The sequence below is a fragment of the Cucurbita pepo genome, chromosome LG17 (assembly GCF_002806865.2).
Source record: "Cucurbita pepo subsp. pepo cultivar mu-cu-16 chromosome LG17, ASM280686v2, whole genome shotgun sequence".
In the NCBI taxonomy this organism is placed as follows: Eukaryota; Viridiplantae; Streptophyta; class Magnoliopsida; order Cucurbitales; family Cucurbitaceae; genus Cucurbita; species Cucurbita pepo.
This window is the reverse complement of record NC_036654.1, coordinates 8,428,532-8,453,863: the sequence shown is the minus strand read 5'-3', so window position 1 is coordinate 8,453,863 and position 25,332 is coordinate 8,428,532. Positions and strand designations below refer to the sequence as shown.

The following is a 25,332-nucleotide window of genomic DNA, read 5'->3' as shown; positions in this document are numbered from 1 at the left end:
CATTGGAGGAGTCCCTATCAAAAAATTAAAACTTGTTGTCATAATTAATTACTATTTTTATATTATTTAAAGCAACTTAATCTCAATTAATTAACATTTAATGAAATTTTCGGTATTAATTAATCATATATTTCATTTAGTGATTATAAATTTCATGATAATTGGTGAGAATTTGCAGAAATTGGGTTTCTCCGACAGTTTCTTTCCATTAATATTATTCATTTTATAAAAATAAAAAATGTATTAAACAACGCATTAATTATAACATAATCCTTTTATCAAAATTTTAATATGGTTAGGTAGAGTCGAGGGTAAGGACGGGATAGGAAATACAATTCTCATTTTCAACTCTGTTTAGGGACGGGATAAGAAATACAATTCTCGTTTTCAACTTTGTTTAGGGACGGGATAGGAAATACAATTCTCGTTTTCAACTCCGTTTAGCTAACCGGAAGAAACATATATTCTCCCTTATTTTTAACTCGTTTAGAGTAATGTGTATAAGATTGACCCTTAGTTTATGGTATTCACACTTTCCCCATTTTCGGGCGGCTAAACTTCAATGGGTCTAAGCACAAAAAATGAACCATGTAAGAAACCGTTAAGAGGAGCCTTGTTGAAACATTGGGTTACCTAAATTGTCGAATGATGCTACGCGGGGTTGATGGTTGCATACACACAAAGCAGCTATGCGTCGGATCTGTTGGCTTATCAAGTTGGTTGCTTTTTCGGTATGAAGACAAAGTCAGTCTTGGACAGAAAGATTATAGGGCGTTGAGGCTTGACTGAAAATAGATTAGGAGCGGGAACGCCCTGATTGATTAGATAAGCTACGAGATTATATTTAAGAAGAATTCATGAGCTCAAATTCATAAGAAATTATATATATAGAAGCATATACAAATGGTGAACTTTGCTAAAATGCGCCAGATGCAACTCATCCTATATACAGACAAAAAGTGTCATTATATGTACGAATACCTTGAAATTTGGCGGCTGATTAGTTCTCCTTAAGCTTATATATGGTGTCCACATACTCCTCTGCATCCCAAAGGAACGAACCAAAAGCAACTGCCTCCAAAACCAATCTCTTCAAGCTTGCAAATGAAGTCACAAACACCTCATCGCTCTCGAAGAAACCAGCTTCGTCGTTTCCGAGCAATGCGCAGCTATGGTTTTCGATCAGGTTCAAGGCTTCCTTGGATTTCAGCTTTGCACATCTCTGTAACGCTTCGGAGTCGAACCCTGTTAAGAAACGCTTTAGCTTCTCTGGCTCTGTCTCCTGGTTGCTGTTCAACACTTGGGGCTGTGGCACGGATAGCATGTCGCTAAGACGACCCGAGAGGAGGTTTCGAAATCCATAAAGACACATCTCAGGGAACTGAAGGAGCGTTTTCTGAGTACCATTACGGTGTGTGTTTGGTATGGCTAGTTTTTGCTCCAGGTGATGCCTCAATAAAGCTGACTTCAAGAAGTAGCCATATAAGATCGAGGCCACGTAAACACGCCCCAGATGCGCTTGTCTAATGTTCGTCATAGCCCAATTGTCCGTGACACTCGAATCTGCTCTCAATCCGATCACTGTGGTTATGTGCTCTTTAATCATCTCCAGGACCTCTAACTCATAAATGGACTCCAGTTCCCAGTCCTTGCATGGCCAAATTTCTAGTCTTCCATTATAAACACATCTAGACAGCTTGGGTACCAAATTAACTCTGATCTCAGAAAATCTGTAGAAAATGAGCATGTACATGACATCTTGAACTGCTACTTGACACTCGTGTTCTTTCAATTGAGCAATCCTCCTGGAATTAAGATATGACAACGGTAAAAATGAATACTACATCACAAACTTAAATTAAATACCAAACAATATGAATGTTAGATGACCATTAACGAACAATGTTTCTGTTCGAATGCACACCCAAATGCATTTGTGACTACATCTAGCTAATCTAGTGATCACTAAAATTGTAACAGCCCAAAGCTAACAGATACTGTTCTCTTTGGGCTTTGTTTTCCCTATTGGGCTTCCCCTAGAATTGTCACTTCTTCATATTATTGATAATTGATCCACTTTCAACGATAGGACCAAGACTATTGATTGGTTTACTTAGCCTAGACTTGTATTCTAACTCCCGGTTACCTCAACCATCTTTTTTCCATAGAGCTTTCTTGCCCCTATTTCCATCCAAATACAATAGATGAATATGTTTGATCACGAGAGATTTCCACACCCTTATAGGGAATGTGTCATTTGGGTTTAGCTTTCACTAAACAGATGATCTATCCAAGCTCAATGCATAAACCAACTCCTCTGTTCAGGCGAAAATTGAAATTATACTTCTATAAACATAAAATGACAAACTACCAACATCTGACTTGGAAGTCTGAAACCTTATAAGGCACCCCTAACGATAAGTAGGAAAAACTGCAGACATTACCAAAGATGGAGTAATGAATCCAACTCATTAAAACGCTCAGATACTACTTACCTTCCATGGCAAAAGAAAATAGAACCTACCTAATACACGTAATAATAGTTCTAAGCAATGAAAAGATAAAGAAATAAGAAAAGTCTTGGGTGAAGCAGAAAAGGACTGAAGAAATTCAGGGCAAATAAATGAATAATTTATTCCACAAACATAATCCACCCCATCTTATAAAGAACATCTCAAGCAGCCTGGAAAATTTCATTGAATGAGCAGCAGAATAAACATCAGTTGTTTAAATGTAAGTTGGATTTGTGCCTCATAGAAAGGGATATCTCTATCAAACTCTGCTTCTCTTCTAATAACATGTTTCTAAGCCAAAAAATATCTCATTCTCTTGTTGTTTTTCAACCCCTGCCCCATCTTTCTTTATGCATGAATATGTGGCAATCAGTTCACGTAATGATTTTCATCAATAGAAACCACAAAACAAGTTATCTCGATAGGTCTTTAGAACCAAACAGGGTGTACCAGAAAGGAACCACCAGTTTGAAAGATCTAATCACGGTATAATTCTAATTCCATCACGTCAACCTCGTTGTCTACAGTTACAGGAATCTGACCAAACCATACAGAATATTCTAATCATAGATGAAAAAAGTGAGATAAAATTGCATACAAACTACCAGACGTGACGAATCAACAACTACTCCTACATCTCAAAAGATCAGGTGAACAAAGGAAAATATCTCGACTCTTATTTCCACACTCTTCCAGAACTCGGTAATAAATCAAAATCCATACAGTTAAGTGGCTATAATGTTAAGAAAATAAAAAAAAAAATGCTGGATGATGATGAAATTCATACTAACATATTAGTAGGCCAAATATTTGAGAAATTACTTTAAAGAATTTACCAATTCAAAAAAAAAAAAAAAAAGGCTATATATCGAGATCGTATTCAATCCAATAACGAAACAGACATCCTCAATCCAGGAAGATTTTTCAGTCATATCGTAAAACACACGATCCGAACCATTCAAATTCAAAACAAGTCCAACTCAGATACAAAAACAAAAAATCCAAAAATCCGAAAGGCGAAAAACACAAACCTATGCAGCAAGGCTTCATCGGAGTCAGAGGCGAGAACCATACGATTAAGAGCAGCATCACGATCATGAGCCAAGCGCTTCAACTCATCCTCAACGGAAACATGGAACAACTGCCTATAGTTCTGCAAAACTCTACTGAGATGTTTCCCGGCCGACGACCTCGGGTCCAAAGGAGTATTCAAACTACCGAACTCGCAGTGACTAGCTCCAGCACTTGCAAGAACGAGCAAGGAGTTCGGCTTGGTCCTGGACCTGAACCTGGACCTGATGGAGAAATCTGAAGAGGAAAAGGGATGCGGCTTGGATTTAGGAATCGAAGAAGGAAAAGATTTGAGAGGGAAGGATTTATGGAAAGAGAGACAATGGTCCATTCAACAGGAATCTTGAAGCTCTGCAAAAAAAGGAGAGAGGATAAGTTCAGAGAGGAAGAACAGAGAGCGAGTAAAATGGATAGGGCTGAGAATGGGAGTGAAGATGGAGAAAAGTTACAATACGGAAGGGTGCATGGGGTGCTTTTATAGACGCGCACTTCAATTTTCAACTGAATTCCGCTTCCTTATCCGATTTTTCTTCTTTTCTTTTTAATTTAATAACTAATAATTGAAGCGACCGCGGAAGGCGGAAGATCTTTTTCTTTTTCCTTTTATTATTATTTTCATTTTTATTGAAGAAATAAATAATTAATTAAATAAAGAAAATGCGTTTGGTGAAAGGACTTATCGGCTTATCGGCTTATCGGCTTATCGGCTTATCGACTTATCGTTATCATCTCATCTTATCGGCTTGGAGTATGGCCCCACACGTGTGGTATACGTATCACCCATTCGAGATATTATTGATTTTCGTGTTCCCAATTTGTCCTTACAAAATACACATCTAATTAACTCCTTCAATGGGTTTTTTGACTTTTCACACTCAGTTCTATTTTTATGTAGAAATATAGATATTTTATATTGGCTGCCCTTATTTCTCTCCATTTTGACTAAATCATTAAAATATCTGATTTTAAATAAAATTGGATATTTAAAGTATCTCATAAATGATTGGTTTTTTTTTTTTAATTAATTAATTATAATAAATATTATTGTTCTATTTTATTTAGATAAATAAAATAAAATTAGTAATAAATATATAAACATTGTTTATAGCCTCAAGACGTCAGCCATTATTTTGTAAAATTATTTAATTAAAATAACATGTTGGAATTTAATTTTTTTTATTTCGAATTATAATAATTTAGCTTTTCTATATTTTAATGGTAAAATAAAAAAAATAAAAAAAGATTCCAAGATATTTTTTTAATGTACATTTGTTATTTAATTATATTAATTACAGCCTGGCTTACAGTAAAAAACAACCCTTATCCACAAGGAAAAAGCGACAACAAAGTTGTCATTGTTTCTAATTGGATCCGAGGTTATCTAATTAAAAAATTGATTAAATTATAATTTAATAATTATAGTTTGATAAAAAAAAAAAATTAATTAATTAATTTCCTGACACTAAACTAAATGTATATTTGGTATGCTCGAGACTCCTCATTCGCCGTGTCGATAAGAGAGACGTAGTTATGTTAAAAAGACATATAAAAAAAACAAAATGATTTAGTATGCTCGAGACTCGACCACAAATCTAGTATCCATCAACTTGGACCACGGGGAGATTCTAATCCCATTTGCTCTCCGTAGATTTCGCAGCAATCTTGAACCAGAAGCTTCATTATATTTTTTTGATAAAGAATATACGAGATTTTGATGCTAAAATTTTTAGGTGGAGTCCGGTTAGCAGCCGGTTACGTTTTTCTTTTTTTTTAGGTTATGACAAGGGTTTCTCGTTCTTTACTGGAATATTCCGAGCTAGTCACTTGCAAATGGCTCGATCAGTTGAAGAAGAAATTAGATGACACAACTGATAAATTCATTCTACTGTCAATGGATTTTGTGATCGAATGCCACTAGATAGAATTTCTCAACATGAGAGAGCCATTCCAAGTCGTATAAAACCGAAATTACTACAATCCCTTTTCCACTGTTGGCAGAAGCCAATGTCCCGGGGTCCCAGCCTTATCCCTTTCATTCTTCTTCCCTTAGGATCGCCTTTGGAAGTCGGAACATAGGGATCTTTCATATCCTCCCTGTCAGCAAGACAGGTCTGCTATAAAAGCCTACCGGCCAGAAAGTCTAAAAGAATGGAAAAGCTGACCAAAAGACTATTCTATAACCGACTCTTGTTACCGAATCAAAGGGGCTTGGCTTGTACCAGGTGTGTATATTAAAATAACGTTGATATGATTAAATTTACTATAACTCAGTAACGAAAACTTTTGAGCTATTTGGTAATTAACACGTATCTTAGGTCATTTCACTCGAGAATTGTTGGTAAAATTGTTCAAAAGATTCGGTTAAATTCAACTCGATTAACCCAAATAAATTTAATTTTACCGGGAAAATAACACTATTTTTCTCATTTAAAATAGGATATATATATATATATATATATATATATATATTATATTATATTATACGCTGAATGCATTAAAAAAATATATTAGAATTGAATGGTAGACCTTAAATAAATAATTATTTTATACATCAATATTTTAATTTTATTAAAAATTAAAGTGGTCTAAAATTGAAAATAAGATATTTATTAAATATTTTTTAAAGTTTAAAAATATATTTAAATTAATTTTTTTTTGAAATGGTTTGGGAAAAACAAATTAGCAAATCGGTGAATGGATGAAAATAAAATCTTATCAAATTCTATAGTTCTAGCACTTTGTATAGCGGCGTAAACGCAAAATCAAGAACCTTCGATTGTCGGTTGCGGTGGCCATGGCTTCGAAGCTAATGAATGCGGTTCTGTATGAAGCCTATGGCGGTGGATCAGCTGCTCTCAAGGTTAATCCTTCCTTCTGTTTCGCTCCTATTACTTGCTTATTTGATTTCAAATTAGTTTAGATTTATGTATGTTGTTGTTGTTGCTGCTTCTATTGATTGCTAGTCCGTTTATATCTTTTTCTGAATGATTTTTTTTCTTCGGTTTCCCTCTCTACCTCATGGAATTCCAAATGAAATTTAGTAATTGGTACTTTATCGAGGGACGATTCTTTCCGATGAAGCTATGTAATTTCTTCTCTTTTTTAGTTGTTTTTGATTGTTTGCATTATTCGTTGACTAGTAATTTCAAGTTGCAGCTAGTAATTCAAACCAGGCCATTGAACTCAATTGAAAATTGAAATACTCCGGTCTTCGGCTTAATATATGCGGTTGAATACATCGACTGCTGATCGGGTGTTTAAATCTTTTGGTTTTGACTCGTTTTTTTAGGAATATGAATGTAATTTTGGATATATCGATGGATGAAGGCATGGCTTAAGTCAACGGGGAATCGCCGAAGTAATTACACCATGACTGCAACACTCATTTTCCCTAATAAACATGCTTTTTGGCTATGATTTTTAGTCACTAGTAGCTTATGCTTCTTCATTAATGTTTTGGAAACCCCAAAATGGTTAAAACTGGTTACGAACAACCCTTTGATTAGTTGAAGAACTTGGGCTAGGATTAGGAAGGTGTTGATTCCATTTTAAGTTCTTTAACAGCAGTGAGTCTATTTCTTTTATGATAATATGCTGGAACTTCTCTTATATTTTAATTTTCTTAGATAAGAAACCAATGGTAAACTGGATTTTTACTTGATGTGTCTTTATCTTCCTGCAGCATGTGACAGTTCCCGTTCCTAGACCCAACTCTGATGAGGTTTTGGTAAAAGTGGAAGCAGTTAGTTTGAATCCAATTGATTGGAAAATTCAGAAGGGACTGATACGTCCCTTTCTTCCTCGCAAGTTCCCTCATATTCCTGGTACTTCACTTACTTATGGTTGATGTTATGAATGTATGACCTGAATTCTTGCTCTAAAAGCTTGAAGTATGACGTATTAAGTGAAATAAGTTTAGGCATGGGTTGGTAAAGTCGGAAGTGAGCGGGTGGGATTTCAAAATTTGAATATCATCCTTAAATTATACATATATAAAATTAAAAAATCTTCATAGGCTTGTTAGTTAATAAAAAATGTACTCTAATACAGAAATGTAAGCACACGGATGACTTATAGACTTGTTAGCTAACTAATGCCTAGCAATAATCTTCATACTACTTCGGCTCACATGATTTTTTCTCAGTACAAGTGAACTAGATTGGATTCTTTCTATCAATACCTCTATCCCCTAAATTCACCTCGTCTTCAAGGAGAAAAGAAGAAAAATAAGAGAGATGTATCTTCACCCATGCTAACACTTCTTTTGGAGGCAAACCCTCCCACTAAATCAAGGCCATCTGATTATTAGGGTTTGTAGAAGATCGAATCACCAACATGGATGTAGAACTTCCAATTTAATTTGATGGTGAAAGAATTAGGTCCTTTTATAAGTTTCCTCTTGTTGCTTTGAATTGTACTAAAAATGTGCCTGAAACTAGTATATCTGCCAGAAAACTTTATGATTATCAATTCTATGCCTAAACTTTTTGGAAAAAACTTCCAAAACAATAAATATGTTGTTGACCTTTTCCACCAGGTTTTCTACATGGATTAAAAATGTGTCTAAAATTGTTATTACGGACTAGAAGTATTATGAATATTGATATTGTGTGCAGCGATGCTCAAACCACGGATTATTTATTTATTTATTTTTTATAACTATAGTTTTCTGAAGGTTATTTTAGATTGGAAGGGCATTCTTTTGTGGGTTGTTGGGTGGGGGTTTTCCTCTCCCCAGACTGTTGGCTACTCTGCTGATAAATCTCTATTTATTATAAAACAAGAAGAATATTGGTTTTATCCCCCCCCAAATTCCTGCAAAAACTTACAGAATATTGGGGATATATTTTTTTTCAACGTATCCATCTCACCTGAACAAAGCTCTCAACTGTGTCATTCTTAAATTAGGGATGAGTTTCTCTCTACCTTAAACGCTTCAATTAAATTTGAATCAGCAAAATACTTAAAAGGATCAGCTACTAAAAAAAAAAAGAGTTCTCCTAACCAAGTGAAGTTTATTATCTGACCTAGTTTATTCAATCAATAATCTGCTGCATAGTTGGCCGCCCCTTTATTGAAATAGGTAGTTTAATCAACATCAAGTACCAATCTCAATCTTTGCGAGAATGATCTTGGAGATTAATTTATATAGGCTTCTGATGCTATCTAAGGCCCTGCTTTTTTAGGAATCAAGACTGTGTACGTTTGATTAGTGTGCCTATTGATAATTCCATCCTTAAAAAAATATTAACGCACCAAATATTTTGCTGATGAATCTGATTGACCAAACTTGGAATATGCAGCAGTTACCATCTGACATAGAGCAATTAAGACTTGCCGAACTCTTAAATCTTTTTGATATTACAAGTAACTTTTCCTCTGTTTTTTTTTTTATATCCGCCAGTGTCCAAGCCAGCTTGCTCACACCTTGACTATTCTTGTGGGACCACCACTTGATGCTAGTACGTTTGGTTTCCAATATAACTTGTAGGATAATAAATTCTAGGAAGGTGACCACCATGAGTTGAAACTATTTTCTTTAAGTCCTTTATCTTCTCCATAACTCTTCTTGACCACTGATGGTAGTTGGTAGTTCTAAAAACAATTACAAGAACACACTTTTTTTTTTTTTTCCTTTCTAAAATCTATATCTAGGCTTGGACAGTCTGTAGAAACTAATTTTTTGAGTAGACAATTGTTCTGTTCTTCAAAAACATGCTTTCATGTTTATTTTTGTTATAAATAAAATACGACTTCAAGATAGATGCAGAATGCAATAGAATCTTCTCAACTAAATTTGTTTTTAACCTTGGCAATGGACCTGGTATCTTAAATTTAGCTTTAAGACTTCCTGGAAGTTCTATCTGTTTACTCCTGATTTTGTTTATTCCTGCAATTTTTCTTTAGGAAACAAATACAGTTGATTTGTCTTCTCTTTGTTACTTCATTTCCCTTACAAATTTGAAATAGGTACTGATATTGCTGGAGAAGTCATAGAGGTTGGAGCAGGAGTCAAAAGCTTAAAAGCTGGGGACAAAGTTGTAACTTTTGGTAGCCATGCTGTAAGTCATCATTCACCTTTTGTACGGTTAATTTTGTCCGACTGAACAAGGAACATGTTGGTAATTGATTAAATAAAATCATGACTTTCTCCTTCCTACTCTGCAACTTCGATTCCGTTAGCCTCTTGTACAGTCCGGTTGACTCTTTCCTAATTCCTTCAATCCAAAGAATTTAATGTGAAACCCAACATAAATGAGGCAGGGGCAACGACTGGAACGGTATCTGTAGACCCTAATCAATTTGAATCCCCTTTCCCCTTCTGATGCAATAACTTGTCTTCAATCTTCTGGGCCATTTCCATTTGCAATGTCAGCCCGACAGGTAAATTATCCTCATTTCCACTTCTATATCTTCATTCAGCCCATCATTGAACTTCTCTTCTAGGGTATCGTCATCTAGCAACACCAATGACCCGTAATATTCCTCAAGCTTATCACAATATTCCTCCATCGTCATATATCCTGCCACAAAGGCAAAAATTGTTCTTGTAACGTACCTTGATTCGTTGGCTAAAACCATTGAAGAACATGTCGTCAAAATTCTTTCCAGGTTCTGATTGGTTGTCGACACCTCCTGTTGATGCCATTTCAAGGCTATACCATTCTAGCACAACACTGCAACTTCATGTTTTTCTGATTCAGCCAATTTGTTAACCACAAAATGACTTTTGAATTGGATCCACCCATATGAATTTTCACCTTCAAAGACCAGAATCTCCAATTTCCTCAGTCGAAGATCAAACATTGGTGCCAACGGTTTGCTCAGGTTCAATTCTCTGCTATTCCTTCCTAAATCTAACATCACCTTTGCCGGGTCTCTTACCCCTTTCTTTCCCACTAGGGCTATTTCCTCCGTTTGCCTCATCCCTTCGAACTGCACAAACACCTCCTCCATTCCCTTATTGCCTCAGTCAGGCTCTTGCCACTGCTCATTCATCATCCGTGTCTTAATAGTCTCACGGGTTGAACCCACCTCCTTTGCTATCAAGCTCCGCAACTCATTCATTCTTCCTTCCATAGTCTCTGTTCGAGATTCTGTTCAAGTAGGCATTCCCAGTCACAAACTTGCTCGGATACCAATATTGATAAGAATAGGAATTATTTATCAATAGAGGTACTGAGTCGAGGGAAGATCTGAGTGAAAGGTTTAGAGAGCTTCCCTTCTCTCCCAAATACAATTCTCTCAGACAATCTAACCAGAAAAGTACCCCTCCAAGTCTCTCTTACAAATTATATATCTCCACAGCACAATTCAAACTCAATGTGTTTCGGGTCCCACCCTATGAACTAACTCATAACGACTTATTTTTCCTCATCCTCCTTTCTCTTGCGCCTATGCCAATACACACATTTAATAGGAGATCTATTAGCTTCATTCTGAACTGAACTGTTGAATTGTGAAACAATTGGGTCAGAACAACCTTACTATTCGATTAAACTTGAACCAATTTTGAATCCTATGATATTTTGTTGATTCATTTTATTGGAAGTGTTCATCTTACGAAAATTTTATATTACAATGATAGACTGGAGGTGGACTAGCTGAATATGCTGTAGGAAAGGAGTCGAAGACAGTTTATAGGCCTCCCGAAGTAACAGCAGCTGATGGTGCTTCTCTACCTGTCGCAGCTTTGACAGCTCACCAGGCTCTCACCCAAGCTGCTGGGATCAAACTTGATGGAAGTGGCCCTCAAGCAAACATTCTCATCACTGCTGCATCTGGCGGTGTTGGACATTACGCTGTTCAGCTAGCAAAGTTGGGAAACACACATGTGACAGCTACTTGCGGTGCCCGTAATATCGAGTTTGTGAAAAGCTTGGGAGCAGACGAGGTTATTGACTACAAAACACCAGAAGGGGCAGCCTTGAAGAGCCCATCAGGTAAGAAGTATGATGCAGTGGTTCATTGTGCAACAGGGATCCCATGGTCTGTATTTGAACCAAACTTGAGTCCTAATGGTAAAGTAATAGACATTACTCCAAACCCTTCTACCATGATATCTTCTGCCTTTAAGAAACTTACCTTCTCCAAGAAGCAGCTGGTACCATTGTTGATGTCTTTCAAGAGTGAGAATCTGTGCTATCTTGTGAATTTGATCAAGGAACGGAAGCTGAAGACCGTGATCGATTCACGGTATCCTCTCAGCAATGCTGAGGATGCTTGGGCAAAAAGCATGGATGGCCATGCCACTGGTAAAATCGTCGTGGAGCCGTAGGTGAACACGATGTCCTTTAAGCTTTTCTTGGCTTGTGAATTGTGTGGCATGTTATTGAATCATACAGCATGATAGTTGTGAATTATGTATTTCTAAATGTATTATTAACTACTAGAGATTATCCTTTTTTTTTTGTCCATCATATTTTAATGTTTACAAGTCCTGTACGTACTGAATCTTTTTCATGTAAGTTCTTATGAACACAAAATCTTAAAAGAATGAAGGTAGAAGATGTATAAATTTGTGGAAATATATATAGTTTTTGTAAGGGAAGCAAATGGAGATGAAGATTAAGTCCGCTTTATAATTCGACGACGATAAACTTCATGAACCAAACGAACGCCAAGACAAAGGTTTTGAAGCTTGTTTGAACACACTTTTGTAGACTTGTTTATAGTCGGGCGATATTCTTGAGTTATGGTTGTCGGTAAAACGGATTATGAGAAGTCCTACAATCAACGTATAAACAAGAAGTTATGGTCGTTGGTAAACTCAAACGACAAAATAACGTTAATAGAAGTATAATTAAGATCAAATATATTTGAGTCATAAAAACTAAAACTTTTTTTTTCTTGCGTTCAACAACATGCATGATAGGGTTGATCGAAGGTAATATACCTCAATGCTCGGGTTGTCTCATATATAAAAAGTATACCGACATAAGAACTACGCACGAAATTGTTGTATCACGGGACAACTTTAACAAATCAAATAGACTTTACCTTCCACTTATGAACACGCTCATCAACACTATCGGGATTGTTTCTCAAATATACTCCATCCTCTCTAGCAGTCCAAATGCAGTTTCCACCATGACACCTATAATTGAGCCAAATATGTGTCTTCTCAATCCAAAACGCTTCAAAAGACACGTAGGCATTCGGCTTTCTTAGTAAGCACCAAAACAACGTTGTTGCCCAAAGGTTGTTCTTGAAACTCCATTGAAACTCAGAGCCAACACCAACTAGATTATGGAATCCCAAATCGTCATCTTTAGACTTACAATGCACAAACAAAGTCGCATTATTCAGCCTATTAACCACATGAACACGCCACTTTTGGATGGGCACAATGCCGATTGCCATTGCCAATGGCTGAGTCAGTGCCGAAGCCAGCAGCCCAAGCAAGAAGGCTGCTGCTTTCAGATGCCTCTTTTTCTCATAGGTTGAGCTCATATTGCTTGTCCCTTGATTTGGGTTTGGTTCTTGAAGTCCCTGAGTATATGGTTTTTGATTCATCTGCAAATGATTCATAATATAGGCTAATCCATTTGCTTTAGAAGGAAACAAGTTTATTTGATTCATATAATTAGAATGAAAATAATAAAATAATAAACTACTTTCCTTGCATGCCCGTATCGTTCTATTGTTCTATTTAGGGTTTGCTCTTTTCTTTTATGAAAATCTCGGGGTTCATGCATTTTTGAATGATTGTAGCCAGAATATGGTGCAAACAAAAAAAGAAACACTTTAAAATGGTCATCAATTGATAATTTGTTTGGTTCAAACCCGATATTTAAATTTTTGATAGAAAGAAGAAAATCTCACAAGAAAAGATTGGAATCAACGACCTTAGACACTTCTTAAAATTCATAACTCATGAGCTAACAAAATTCTTGAATGGTCTTTCCTTTCTTTGAAAGAGGTAGCCTGAGCTCGAGAGCACTGTGTAGCCTAGACCTCTCGCATACTTCAACTCCCCGCTATGGTGGACTCAAACAAATTCTTCGATTAGAAAGATATGTGTTATTACTGTCTCGATAGGGTAGAAAGGGTATCTCCAGAATCTCCAGACACACCAGATATGCCTCAATAGAGCCAAAGATAAAGATGCTATCGAAGTCGATGATAGACTATTACAATCCAAAAGAGAACATTTCCCTTTCTAGAAAGAACTTGACCCCAAGAGTGTTGAAAGAGGTAGCCTGAGCTCGGGAGCACTGTGTAGCCTAGACCGCTGGCATACTTCAACTCCTCACTACGGTGGACTCCAACAAATTCTTCGGTCAGAAAGATGAGTGTTATTATTGTCTCGATAGCATAGAAAGGGTATCTTCAGAGTCTTCGAACACACCAGATATGTCTCAATAAAGTCAAAGATAACGATGCCATTGAAGTCGATGACGACCTACTACAGTCCAAAACACAACATTTCCCTGTCTAGAAATCAGAACTTGACCCCAAGAGGGGAAAGAGATAGGCAAATTGTGGTTTGGAATACATATAGGTTTTATTGAGATACATCTTAGATAAGAAATTGCACCAAAATTGGCCATGGAAACTGGTAAAATGCTATCACTCCTGGCCTCCTAACCAACAAAACAGAGTATAAATGGTATCCCTTTTGGATTCCTTTGTAAAACAACTACAATAGGCTATGAATGGGATGATGACCCACAAAATATATATCTTCCTTCCAACCAAATGTGTATGCTGCTACTAATCAATTTGAGTAGAACTTCTAAATGCTTTCGGCACGACCCAAGAGTTTATTGCAAAAAGGTATCGGGAAGAAGCCGTGCCAATATCGGTGCAACGGCATCGAGTAAAAACCTCCCGAAAAATGAAAAGAGGAAGTCATAAGCTTGAACTTACAGTTCACCAATGGTAGTTTTTGGAATGCTCTGCAAGAACATGGCTCTTGCAGCTGCGTTGGATGAAAACCAACCGAGTGTAGCGATTGTAGCTGTCGTGCTACCGAACTTCTCGATTCCTCTTGAGATCATACAGGTATGACTTGCCTCGACAACGACTATCACGTCTGCTCCTACTAATGATGAAACTGTCTCTGCTATCTGTCTGGTCATTCTCTCCTGAACTTGAAGCTTCAAACCATAAAAAAGTATTACCGAGTTTAGAAGTGATTTCTCAAAGGGAGCGAGCCCATCAGCTCGTAAGAATCCTATGTGCACGACGCCGTAAAAGGGGAGTAAATGGTGCTCACATTGAGACCAGAACAAGAAATTCATCTCTGATTGAATCTGTTTGTCGGAGAGGTTACCGTTCTCGTGTTCAAGATGAGTTCTACCATTAGCAAAGCCATTGAGCTTTTTCATATCCGTCTTCATATCAACATTACAGTTTTGGAAGTTCATTAGCCAGTTCACAAAGTGACCAGGTGTTCCAAGAAGCTCTTTTCTTGATGGGTCTTCACCTAATGACTTCAAAATCGACGTCACAGCAGAGGTCATTCTCGGGTTAATCGATTCAATTTTGGTCGAGAATTTAGAAGCACAAGGAAAATGAGATGGGCACCAAACTTGAGCATTTGATGCACAAGCTTTTCTCAGATCTGAGCCTCTAAGTTTTAAAAGGCTGAAGAAGTCCATCCAGGCATCAGCATCTTGGCTTTCAAAAGCTCCCGAACCAGATTGAACATGCAACTTGATCCATCCCGAGGATTTCGAATCGAGAAAGACCGACTCCAAGCTGGGAAAATGGATGTGCATACAATTCAGTACAACAGCAACACCTCCTGGCTTGATAGCATGGTGTAGAGCTGAACAAATTTGATCAGCCAGACGCTGAGGCTTTTGAAGTCGCTTCGCAAACACGTCTGCTACTCGAGAGAGCTTGCTCAACCCTACAACTCGCTGACCAGATGGAACGTAACCCACATGACATTTCACTTGAAATGGAAGCAAGCATGACTCACAGTACGAGAAGAAGTCGAGATCTCGAACAATCACAATCCCACCTGCACCTCCAGCCTGACCAACACTATTATGTAGTCCAGCTTCAGGAAACAAAGCACTTTGAATGATGTCCTTCGCTGTTTGTCGGTAGCCTGAAATAAATTTGTATTCAGTTATACAAATTGCAGTGAAGTATATGAATGAAGAGATGAAAATTTTCATTACAACAATTATCCGATTTCACGAGTCCTTTAGAACCAAAACTCCATCCAGGTGATATATGCCAAGTCGTGCATAGCATGAACAAATTCAATGCAGTAAAAATGAGACAAAATAAGGATAATTCTCAAAACCGATATCTCAAACTTTCCTAATGTGAGATCACACGTTAATTGAAGAGAAGAACGAAACATCTCTTATAAGGGCATGGAAACCTCTCCCTAAAGGACGCATTATAAAATCTAGAAGGGAAGCCCGGAAGGGAAAACCCAAAAAAAGGACAATATCTGTTAACAGTGGGCTTGGGCCGTTACAAACAGTAAAAGAGCTAGACACTAAGCAATGTGCCAGCGAGGAGGCCAAGCTCCAAAGGGGGGTGGACACAAAGTGGTGTGTCCGCAAGGACACTGAGCCTCGAAGGAGGTGGATTGGGGAGTCCCACATTGATTGGAGAAGGGAACGAGTATCAGCGTCTCGCTGGCCCAGAAGGGGGTGGTGAATTGTGAGATCCCACATTGGTTGGATAGGGGAATGAAACATTTCTTATAAGGGTCTGGAAACCTCTCCCTAAAGGACGTGTTTTAAAATCTTGAAGGGAAGCCCGGCTGTTACACCTAATCTCAGAATGTGTTCTGAAACAAACTATACATCAAGAAAAACCCTGGAATTCATATCCTTCTATGCACAAATACAACAAACCCAGTCAATATCATCATCAAAATTGTGAAATTTCAAGTTTGTAGCAGTAATCCATTGAATTCTATTCTTCAAATTTGGCATAAGACTTCAATTTTAAGCCAGTTTGATAGACTCTTTGTCCTAAAGAACTAAAAGACTTTTCAAAATGGATAGTTCCAATACAAACTCATAAACAACAGACAAAACTCACAATTCTCAATAAACTAATGCCTCTCAGAGGCTTGCACTACTAAAACGAAGGCTATGAAATAAGGCAATTCTCACCTCTTGTTCCTTCTCTAAGAGCCTTGGCCACACGGAAAGGGGTCTTTCTGATGCCCTCTCGGTTGATATCTTCCCCTAAACCCTGCAACAAAACTTTCACGGCATCCATTATAGCAATAGTTTCAGGTTCTTCCTCAAACCCGCAATGATTCGCTTCATTCTCAACCTCCAAATCTGAAAGTTCTTCACCGGAAGCGTCCATTGCCGCCAAGAAATCTTCACCAAATCCCAAACAAAGGGAAAATCAATAAACCCAACTCCAAAAACTATCCACACTCAGATCAGATCAGGGGTAGAAGGAAAGACTCGTCGCACGAACAGGATACCCAACTCATCAAATGAACACCACTACTGGGGCAACGACTAAATATTGCTATATTTATGAAAACAAAGCGACAAATCAAAGAAGAATCGGTAAGACAATGCGTCCAGATACAGAAATCACCTTAGAAACNTCACCTTAAAAAAAAAAAAAAAAAAAAAAACAAGCCCTAAAAGGGGAAACAATGAAAATTGAATGAACTAAGTGAGTGTAAAGGGCTTGTGTAAGAGAAATTCTAAGAAACTAATAAGATCCTGATTGCTTCATGAGCTCTCAGCCCACCAAAGTACACAAGGGTCTTCTTATCTTGTTGAGAGATCGCTATGGGAAAAGAGAATGGCGCTTAAATGGCGCCACGGAGAATAAGATTCCGTCGCAAAAGGGCAAAAAAAGGTTATGGGATTGATGGAAAAGTTGCGGCAGAAAGCGGTGAAGGGGGCGCGGAATGTTTATGTGAATGGTTGATGGATCGATGGGCCACTTCGTTTCGCTTTTTTGTGGATCTCAAGAACTTGAAGCAACCACACACACAAAAATTTGAGGATAAACAAAAGTTTTCAATTTGATTCGTTTCCTTTTTTAATTAATTCATTAAAACTTTTAAGATTCGACCCTAATTGTTTAGTTTATCGTTGTTCTTCGATGGCTCTCGAGATTTATTTAATTCGAAGCCCTAAAAAAAATTGTTCCGCTCGAGAATCCTCATTTAAATAAAGAAATAGCAGTAAGAAATTTATCCCTGTTAGCTAAACGAGGTTCAGGGGCATTCTCGATTCCTCAAAATTAAAATGGGTTAAAGATTCTCCTAAGGTCAACTACGAAAGCTACTTTCACTATCCGTAATAAGTCGTTTCCGTGATTTACTGACCTAGTCATCGTACATGGGAAGATAGAGCAACAGGGCAATAGCACAAACTCCAACCGATATGGCACTGAAGATCGCAATGGACCTGGACGATGATTCGAATGTCGACTATGAAGAATTCTACATCTACTCTCACTCTCCGTAACAAGTCGTTTTCGTGATTTACTGACCTAGTTGTCGTATACGGGAAGATAGAGCAACAGGGCAAGAGCATAGACTCTAAATGACATGGCACCGAAGATTGCAATGGACCTGGACGATGATTTGAATATCGACTGTGAAGAATTCTACATCTACTCTCACTTTCCGTAACAAGTCATTTTCGTGATTCAATGACTTAGTCATCGTATACGGGAAGATAGAGCAACAGGGCAAGAGCATAGACTCTAAATGACATGGCACCGAAGATTGCAATGGACCTGGACGATGATTTGAATGTCGACTGTGAAGAATTCTACATCTACTCTCACTCTCCGTAACAAGTCATTTCCGTGATTCAATGACTTAGTCATCGTATACGGGAAGATAGAGCAACAGGGCAAGAGCATAGACTCTAAATGACATGGCACCGAAGATTGCAATGGACCTGGACGATGATTTGAATGTCGACTGTGAAGAATTCTACATCTACTCTCACTCTCCGTAACAAGTCATTTCCGTGATTCAATGACCTAGTCATCGTATACGGGAAGATAGAGCAACAGGGCAAGAGCATAGACTCTAAATGACATGGCACCGAAGATTGCAATGGACCTGGACGATGATTTGAATGTCGACTGTGAAGAATTCTACATCTACTCTCACTCTCCGTAACAAGTCATTTCCGTGATTCAATGACCTAGTCATCGTATACGGGAAGATAGAGCAACAGGGCAAGAGCATAGACTCTAAATGACATGGCACCGAAGATTGCAATGGACCTGGACGATGATTTGAATATCGACTGTGAAGAATTCTACATCTACTCTCACTCTCCGTAACAAGTCATTTCCGTGATTCAATGACCTAGTCATCGTATACGGGAAGATAGAGCAACAGGGCAAGAGCATAGACTCTAAATGACATGGCACCGAAGATTGCAATGGACCTGGACGATGATTTGAATGTCGACTGTGAAGAATTCTACATCTACTCTCACTCTCCGTAACAAGTCATTTCCGTGATTCAATGACCTAGTCATCGTATACGAGAAGATAGAGCAACAGGGGAAGAACATAGACTCTAAATGACATGGCACCGAAGATTGCAATGGACCTGGACGATGATTTGAATGTCGACTGTGAAGAATTCTACATCTACTCTCACTCTCCGTAACAAGTCATTTCCGTGATTCAATGACCTAGTCATCGTATACGGGAAGATAGAGCAACAGGGTAAGAGCATAGACTCTAAATGACATGACACCGAAGATTGCAATGGACCTGGACGATGATTTGAATGTCGACTATGAAGACTTCTACATCCCCTGATGTGATTGTAATTGAGCCATCGATAGAGGAGAATACGAGGACTAAACCTAGGAATCGACCGAGTGACACATAAACCTCCAGACCAACTTAGACACGACGACTACCCTCTAAGATATGGTAGAAGTATTTGCATAACGATTTCTAAATGACAGTCTCATAGATTGAGAAAATTGCAGTGTGATCGTTCGAAAAGGACCAAACGAGCTCTATGTAGAGATGTCAATGTATGACGGTATGCTCGTTGCACTGCCTCTCGTCTCTAATACTGTGATGCTTCTTCCTTAACGCCCCTCCACAGTGGACTTCTGACTATAAAGCTTAGCTCGTATTTAGCTATTTTTATAATGAAACGTGTAGATCGAGTAAGATATGAACCCGAGCTAATAGATATTTTAAAATTTTAGAAAGCAAAGTAGACCAACGGTCGGTGAAGTTGGCGCATCTAATGAAGGAAATGTAACATATTGCGACGTCAGCACAACTAACCAGAAATTCAGAATAATGGCAATTTCGTAATTTCGTCAAAATCAGAAGGGTATTATCGTACTTTCATGATCTCCTCGGTACCATCGACCATCGCTCAGTATTTCCACAAAAAACCAGCCCGAAATCAAGAAGAGAGAGAGAGGAGAGAGAGAGAGAATTTTAGAGAGAGAAACTGTTCAACGTCCAGTTCCACTCCTTTCTTTATCCTCTCTCAGCTATGTTGAAGGTCCCTTGCAATGCGACTGACCAAATCCATGTTCTTTCCCAATGTAGACTCCTTACACCTCCTACACGCCTCTTCTCCTCCTTCCGCCGCCGAAATTTCGCCTCCGTATGTTCTCCGGTGACCAAAACTCCGGTTGTGGCTGCTGTTGTTTCCGATAGAGGTGAAGCCAGTGTTCTGAGTGGTTCTAGTAGCTTGGCGGATCGGCTTCGGCTCGGAAGCTTGGCAGAAGACGGATTTTCTTATAAGGAGAAATTCATAGTGCGGTGTTACGAGGTTGGAATCAACAAGACCGCTACTGTTGAAACTATTGCTAATCTGTTGCAGGTAAATTTGTCGGAATTGTTTCGATTTTGGTCACTTTCATCTGATTTGTTACTCTCTGGATCTATTACATGTTACTCATGCCTCAATTAATTAGCTCATTTATTAGTAGGATTTCGTTGCTTCATTAATTGGAATGTTCCATTGATGTTTTTGAGGAACATGAACGGTCGTGCTGCATGTTTACTTGTTCAACTTTTTGCCACTTGATTATCTTTATTTTTCTCTGCTTTATTCCTTTCCGTAGTTTTTTCGGCATTTCATGGATGCACGTGTTCTTTTCTTCCAAAAACTGAAACGGACAAAATCCTCTCATCTCTCCCATGTGCATTCACATGCGTCTTTCTTAATTCTATTTTCTCTTTTAGAATCTCACTCAGACTGTATTGACTATTAATGATTAGAGTTTGCCTATGATGAATTCTTCGTGCAGGAGGTTGGTTGTAACCATGCTCAGAGTGTTGGATTTTCCACAGATGGTTTTGCCACAACCCCCACCATGAGGAAATTACATCTCATATGGGTAACAGCACGCATGCACATTGAAATTTACAAGTACCCAGCGTGGTGAGTCTCTTCTTCTATAGTTGTTTTGAGTTTGACTTTCAAATTCTTTTTGTTTTGAATTTCCCTTATTTACTAATACTAATTTACATATTGTCATTTGGCGTAGGAGTGATGTGGTTGAAATTGAGACATGGTGTCAAGGGGAAGGGAGAATCGGAACTAGACGTGATTGGATACTTAAAGATTATGCAAATGGTCAAGTTATAGGAAGAGCAACAAGGTGCATAATTGACAATTTTTCTATTATTAATTTCTATGAAAAGCAAAATACTGCAGGAGTTACGAACATCCTTCTCATTCCAAAATCAGTTATGCATCCAATATATGCATGAACTGCTATCCTTATCTGTTTTCTGGATTATTTATTCTTTAAACTGTTGCTTTCTAGAATTTTACTGATACTTTATTGAAATTGCAATCTGTTGCATACCTAAAAATTTTGGTTCATGTTCGTAGTCTTTCAGGATGAATGAGTGCAACTGGAAATTGAGAAGTATTCTATGTTGTATTTACTGTTTTAGAAACAAAATTGCGTGTCAATGCTGTTGGAGAGTTCTAACCTTATGCCATCCTCGAAAGATTGGAAAGATATGTAGCTAATGATTAGGGTGTGCTTCAGAGTCCACAGGTCTAGATATGAGCACTTTCCAAGCCTTGATGTTTATCTTTTTCGTTGTACTTATTGTTCAAGCTCGTAATAGTTATCGTTAATTCAAATTATACTACACGTTTATCATAAAGGATGAAGTAGAATTTTAATAGTTGGGCCTGCTAATTTTTGGTTTGGTTAAACATTGTCTAAATCAAGGTACCACAGTCTTTATTCATGTCAAAATCAATTCTTAACTTTGTAAGCAGAGCTTCAGATACTTTTATATACTTCAGTGTATATAATTGTTTAGCCATGATATAATAGCCGTTGGAAGTGATCCACTTGAGGAAAGACGAAAGAAGGATAGAATTCCACTTAAGGTTACCTCTAGCTCTTCGCTGCTGTTGGGAGATGCTGACTCTGGCCTTGACCATTTAAACACTAGTAATCACCAGCAAGTTTTACCCCTATTTATGCACAATTGTTCTAGCTCTTGTTGTGGTTGCCACAGCCCAATAAAAAAATCCCGGTCTGATGATGAGTTGCATGGTGTCGCATCCAGTTGTATGAGATGGACTTGTTAAAAATAATCATCGCACGTGAACACACATACCGTTTATGTTCTTTTCTCCTCTCTTAGGATTAAACTTCTAGCCAGTAATATGGTCTGCTTGGTAACAGCCCAAATTACGAGCAGTCTATTTTATTTATGGTATATCTTGTGCAGTACACTACCAATGGTCTAAATAACACACTAATTTTTCAAATTTCTCAAGTTCAAGAGTGTACGAGAGAAGATGCTGCTGAGTCTCATTTTGCATATACTCTATTATAATAACCCAATAGTATGCTGCATGCTAGGTAGGCAAGGGCACAAGTTCATTTCTCCGGGTCAGTCTCATGTTACTTCAATGTCCAAATTTTGGGATATGGAGGCGTAAATATAGTTTTCCAGTATCTAGCAACCCTTCGTGTCTCATAATGACACTTATGGCATGTAGTGCTAAATCATCACTGGTTGGATTCACATCAACATTTAAGTCATAGTGGTGGTTGCACAAAGTAATTAAAATCAAGATCGTAACTCTGAGGACGTAGCTAGGACTGTGTAAATTTCAAGGACTAAGTGGCATCAAATTTTAGAGACTAAATTTGTAATTTTACAAGAATAAAATAATTACAGGATTCTTGGGAAGAAACATGCCGAAAGCCTGATCTTACACCCTATCCCCAACTTTTTGTTCCCTATCTTTCAACATTTTATTGTTCGATCTAACTTCTATCATTTTGGCTCCAGATTCTTCTCTATAGAGATAATTTTGTCCTGAAAATGAAAAAATATAAATCTTGTCGAAGTGTTAGAACGTCGATAGAATTGACTGAATTTAGAGGAGGATACTTTTGGCCTATATTTACAACATCAACATTGTACAGTTGAAAGAAGACGGTAGACTATATGGGCACTCAGTCTAATCCATGGTGGCTGCCTATTTAGGTTCTAGTATCCTACAAGTATTTTTGACAAGCTAAGACGTATCTTCACAAGCCTTTGGTCATCCAAAGCCCTTCCTATAGAGCTTCATCTTAACACTTAGATGACACTTTAATCTGATCAGAAATTCATATAATAGTTCAACCAGAGTAGTGGAGTGTAAATCATCAATTCTGAAGTGTCTTTTGTCTTTCAAAGTAAAATTTTTTAATCAACTGTCACCATATTGCCTCCAAATTCATCTTTCTAGAGATGATTTTCCCTGAAAATAAACAATAAAATTTTGTCTCAAGCCTACATTTACAACCTCAATTTTTACAGCTGAGGAAAGCTGACAGTCCAACTTTCTTATTCATATTTGCCCTTAAATTACCTCTTCGGGAGAATTGCACTTTTTTGTGTCACCAATACTATTCTGCTTGTCCTCAAGTACAACTATGCTCATTCTTATTCTTTTTCGTACTGTAATTTTGTGCATTACTGGACGTTGTTTGTATTCTACCTGATGGCTTTCTTGTTAATGTTTTTAGTAAGTGGGTGATGATGAACCAAGACACTAGACGGCTTCAGAAAGTTAGCGATGATGTTCGTGATGAATATTTGGTTTATTGTCCACAAGAGCTCAGGTAGGTGCCTTTCTCCTCCAATACTATCGTTCAGTAAAAATTGCTATGCAAGTCTGTCTTGCAACATGACATGGTTAGGTTAATTAGAATGGAGTTAAATGCATGTTAACCTAGTACTAATTAGTAATTACTTTCTTTTATCCTAAAATTGGCAAACTCTTCTTAACTTATAAATCCATAATTATTTAGTGAGGCATACTATGGAGAACCCTTCTAAAGAAAATCACTTGTATGATAATCGGCTTTCTATTGCTTTTGTCCAGGCTAGCTTTTCCTGAGGAGAATAGTAGTAGCCTGAAGAAAATTCCGAAACTGGAAGACCCTGGTCACTATTCCAGAATTGGACTAATGGTAAGATTGTAAAGACATTAGGTTCAAACTTTTACCATTCTTCCAGGTTTTGAAAGTGCTTTTTATTTCAGCCTAGGAGAGCAGATTTGGACATGAATCAGCATGTCAATAACGTCACCTACATTGGATGGGTTCTGGAGGTTCGTACACTCGTTCCCGTTTTCTCGATTTCTTTTTCTTTTCTGCTGCAGTGCAAAAATAATCCCCCAAAAGTTCTGATCCTTCTCTTTAGAATTCCTTAAAATACTACAATGGTCAGGAGTAATGGTTTTCTTTATGGTGATAAAACATAAGGTTACACAATCCTTACTAGGACAGTATTTTGAATTGTCTTAAGAAAATAGCGAACTACCACAGACATATCTATATACGACATAGATACGACATAACATGGAGACCACAACACGATTTCATATCATAGTCTATCTGCTTAATAGTTGATTTGATTCATGAGATCCCATAGTGACTTAATAATATCATGATATATGCTGATGACTCTATGACAGAGTATGCCTCAAGAAATCATCAACAGCCATGAACTTCAGACAATCACATTAGACTACAGACGAGAATGCCAACAAGACGACGTAGTGGATTCTCTTACGAGCGTGGAGGAAGTCGAGAACGGCAGCAAAACAGTTTCAGAGCTCAATGGAACAAATGGTTACATTTCCAGTGACAAACAAGATGACCGTCAGTTTCTTCATCTACTAAGATTATCAAGCGATGGACTCGAAATCAACCGAGGGCGCACCCAGTGGAGAAAGAAACAACAGAGATGAGGGTAATGTTCTGTTCTTATCCATATGATGTTGTATTTGGGATCCCATTTTTGCTTTCTTTTTTCCACTACACTATCATTTTCCTCTCAAATTTTGCTTTTGAGTTCTTGTCAACTGTTGGTACACTGTAGCAAGTGTTGAGTGTGGAGTCAGTCTAGAATCAGTCTAATAGAGTCAGCAAGTTGAATGTATGTGATTTTGATAGAACAATCTCTCAAACACATTATAACTTATTTTTCTTCCCCCCTTGAAAAAGTCTCTTTTTGTGTTGTGATGTGAGAATTTGTTTGTTAGCAGGCTACAAGAACCAAGAATCTGCAGCCTTTCTGAGACTATTAATGTTTAAACCATTAATTTTTCTGGGTACGAACCAACCGAAATATCTCCATTATGATGTGTCTAGCAACTTGTTGTGTCATGTCCGTATTTGTTACACATATGATATGGTATCTCTTGAGACTGAAACCTCTTTTGCCAATGGTACAATCGTTTCTCACGAGGTTGAAGCAGAACCAAATTCTGTCCCACTAATTTGGCCAATCTCTCGAGTGAAAT

The 25,332-nt window shown here is 37.7% G+C and overlaps 5 protein-coding genes across 8 annotated transcripts; 2 read left to right on the top strand and 3 right to left on the bottom strand.

The window, feature by feature from the left end:
• Positions 1-312: 312 nt before the first annotated feature.
• LOC111778397 (UV-B-induced protein At3g17800, chloroplastic-like) lies at positions 313-4,038 on the bottom strand. Of its 3 annotated transcripts, none has more exons than XM_023658192.1 (3): positions 3,545-4,038; positions 982-1,805; positions 313-813 (listed from the first exon to the last, which is right to left on the bottom strand). In XM_023658192.1, the coding sequence occupies exons 1-2, from the start codon at positions 3,913-3,915 to the stop codon at positions 1,001-1,003; spliced, it is 1,176 nt and encodes a 391-aa protein (XP_023513960.1). In that variant the 5' UTR covers positions 3,916-4,038; the 3' UTR covers positions 313-813; positions 982-1,000. The 3 variants fall into 3 exon arrangements, with proteins under 3 accessions (XP_023513960.1, XP_023513959.1, XP_023513957.1); XM_023658191.1 differs by having other exon boundaries at positions 313-785; XM_023658189.1 differs by lacking the exon at positions 313-813 and having other exon boundaries at positions 859-1,805.
• Positions 4,039-6,285: 2,247 nt separating this feature from the next.
• Positions 6,286-12,112, top strand: LOC111778628 (chloroplast envelope quinone oxidoreductase homolog). The gene is made up of 4 exons (XM_023658558.1): positions 6,286-6,444; positions 7,267-7,408; positions 9,555-9,646; positions 11,173-12,112. The coding sequence occupies exons 1-4, from the start codon at positions 6,379-6,381 to the stop codon at positions 11,860-11,862; spliced, it is 990 nt and encodes a 329-aa protein (XP_023514326.1). The 5' UTR covers positions 6,286-6,378; the 3' UTR covers positions 11,863-12,112.
• A 457-nt stretch (positions 12,113-12,569) lies between these two features.
• Positions 12,570-13,142, bottom strand: LOC111778839 (S-protein homolog 1-like). Its single transcript, XM_023658820.1, has one exon. The coding sequence runs from the start codon at positions 13,113-13,115 to the stop codon at positions 12,570-12,572; it is 546 nt and encodes a 181-aa protein (XP_023514588.1). The 5' UTR covers positions 13,116-13,142.
• Positions 13,143-14,012: 870 nt separating this feature from the next.
• Positions 14,013-17,466, bottom strand: LOC111779261 (GTP cyclohydrolase 1). Of its 2 annotated transcripts, XM_023659376.1 has the most exons (3): positions 16,679-17,466; positions 14,806-15,648; positions 14,215-14,686 (listed from the first exon to the last, which is right to left on the bottom strand). In XM_023659376.1, the coding sequence occupies exons 1-3, from the start codon at positions 16,878-16,880 to the stop codon at positions 14,556-14,558; spliced, it is 1,176 nt and encodes a 391-aa protein (XP_023515144.1). In that variant the 5' UTR covers positions 16,881-17,466; the 3' UTR covers positions 14,215-14,555. The 2 variants fall into 2 exon arrangements, with proteins under 2 accessions (XP_023515143.1, XP_023515144.1); XM_023659375.1 differs by having other exon boundaries at positions 14,013-15,648; positions 16,679-17,465.
• Positions 17,467-19,944: 2,478 nt separating this feature from the next.
• LOC111779277 (oleoyl-acyl carrier protein thioesterase 1, chloroplastic-like) lies at positions 19,945-25,059 on the top strand. The gene is made up of 7 exons (XM_023659394.1): positions 19,945-20,370; positions 20,801-20,934; positions 21,041-21,154; positions 23,549-23,644; positions 23,908-23,995; positions 24,067-24,135; positions 24,502-25,059. Exons 1-7 carry the CDS (start codon positions 20,038-20,040, stop codon positions 24,775-24,777), a joined length of 1,110 nt encoding a protein of 369 aa, XP_023515162.1. The 5' UTR covers positions 19,945-20,037; the 3' UTR covers positions 24,778-25,059.
• Positions 25,060-25,332: the final 273 nt, after the last annotated feature.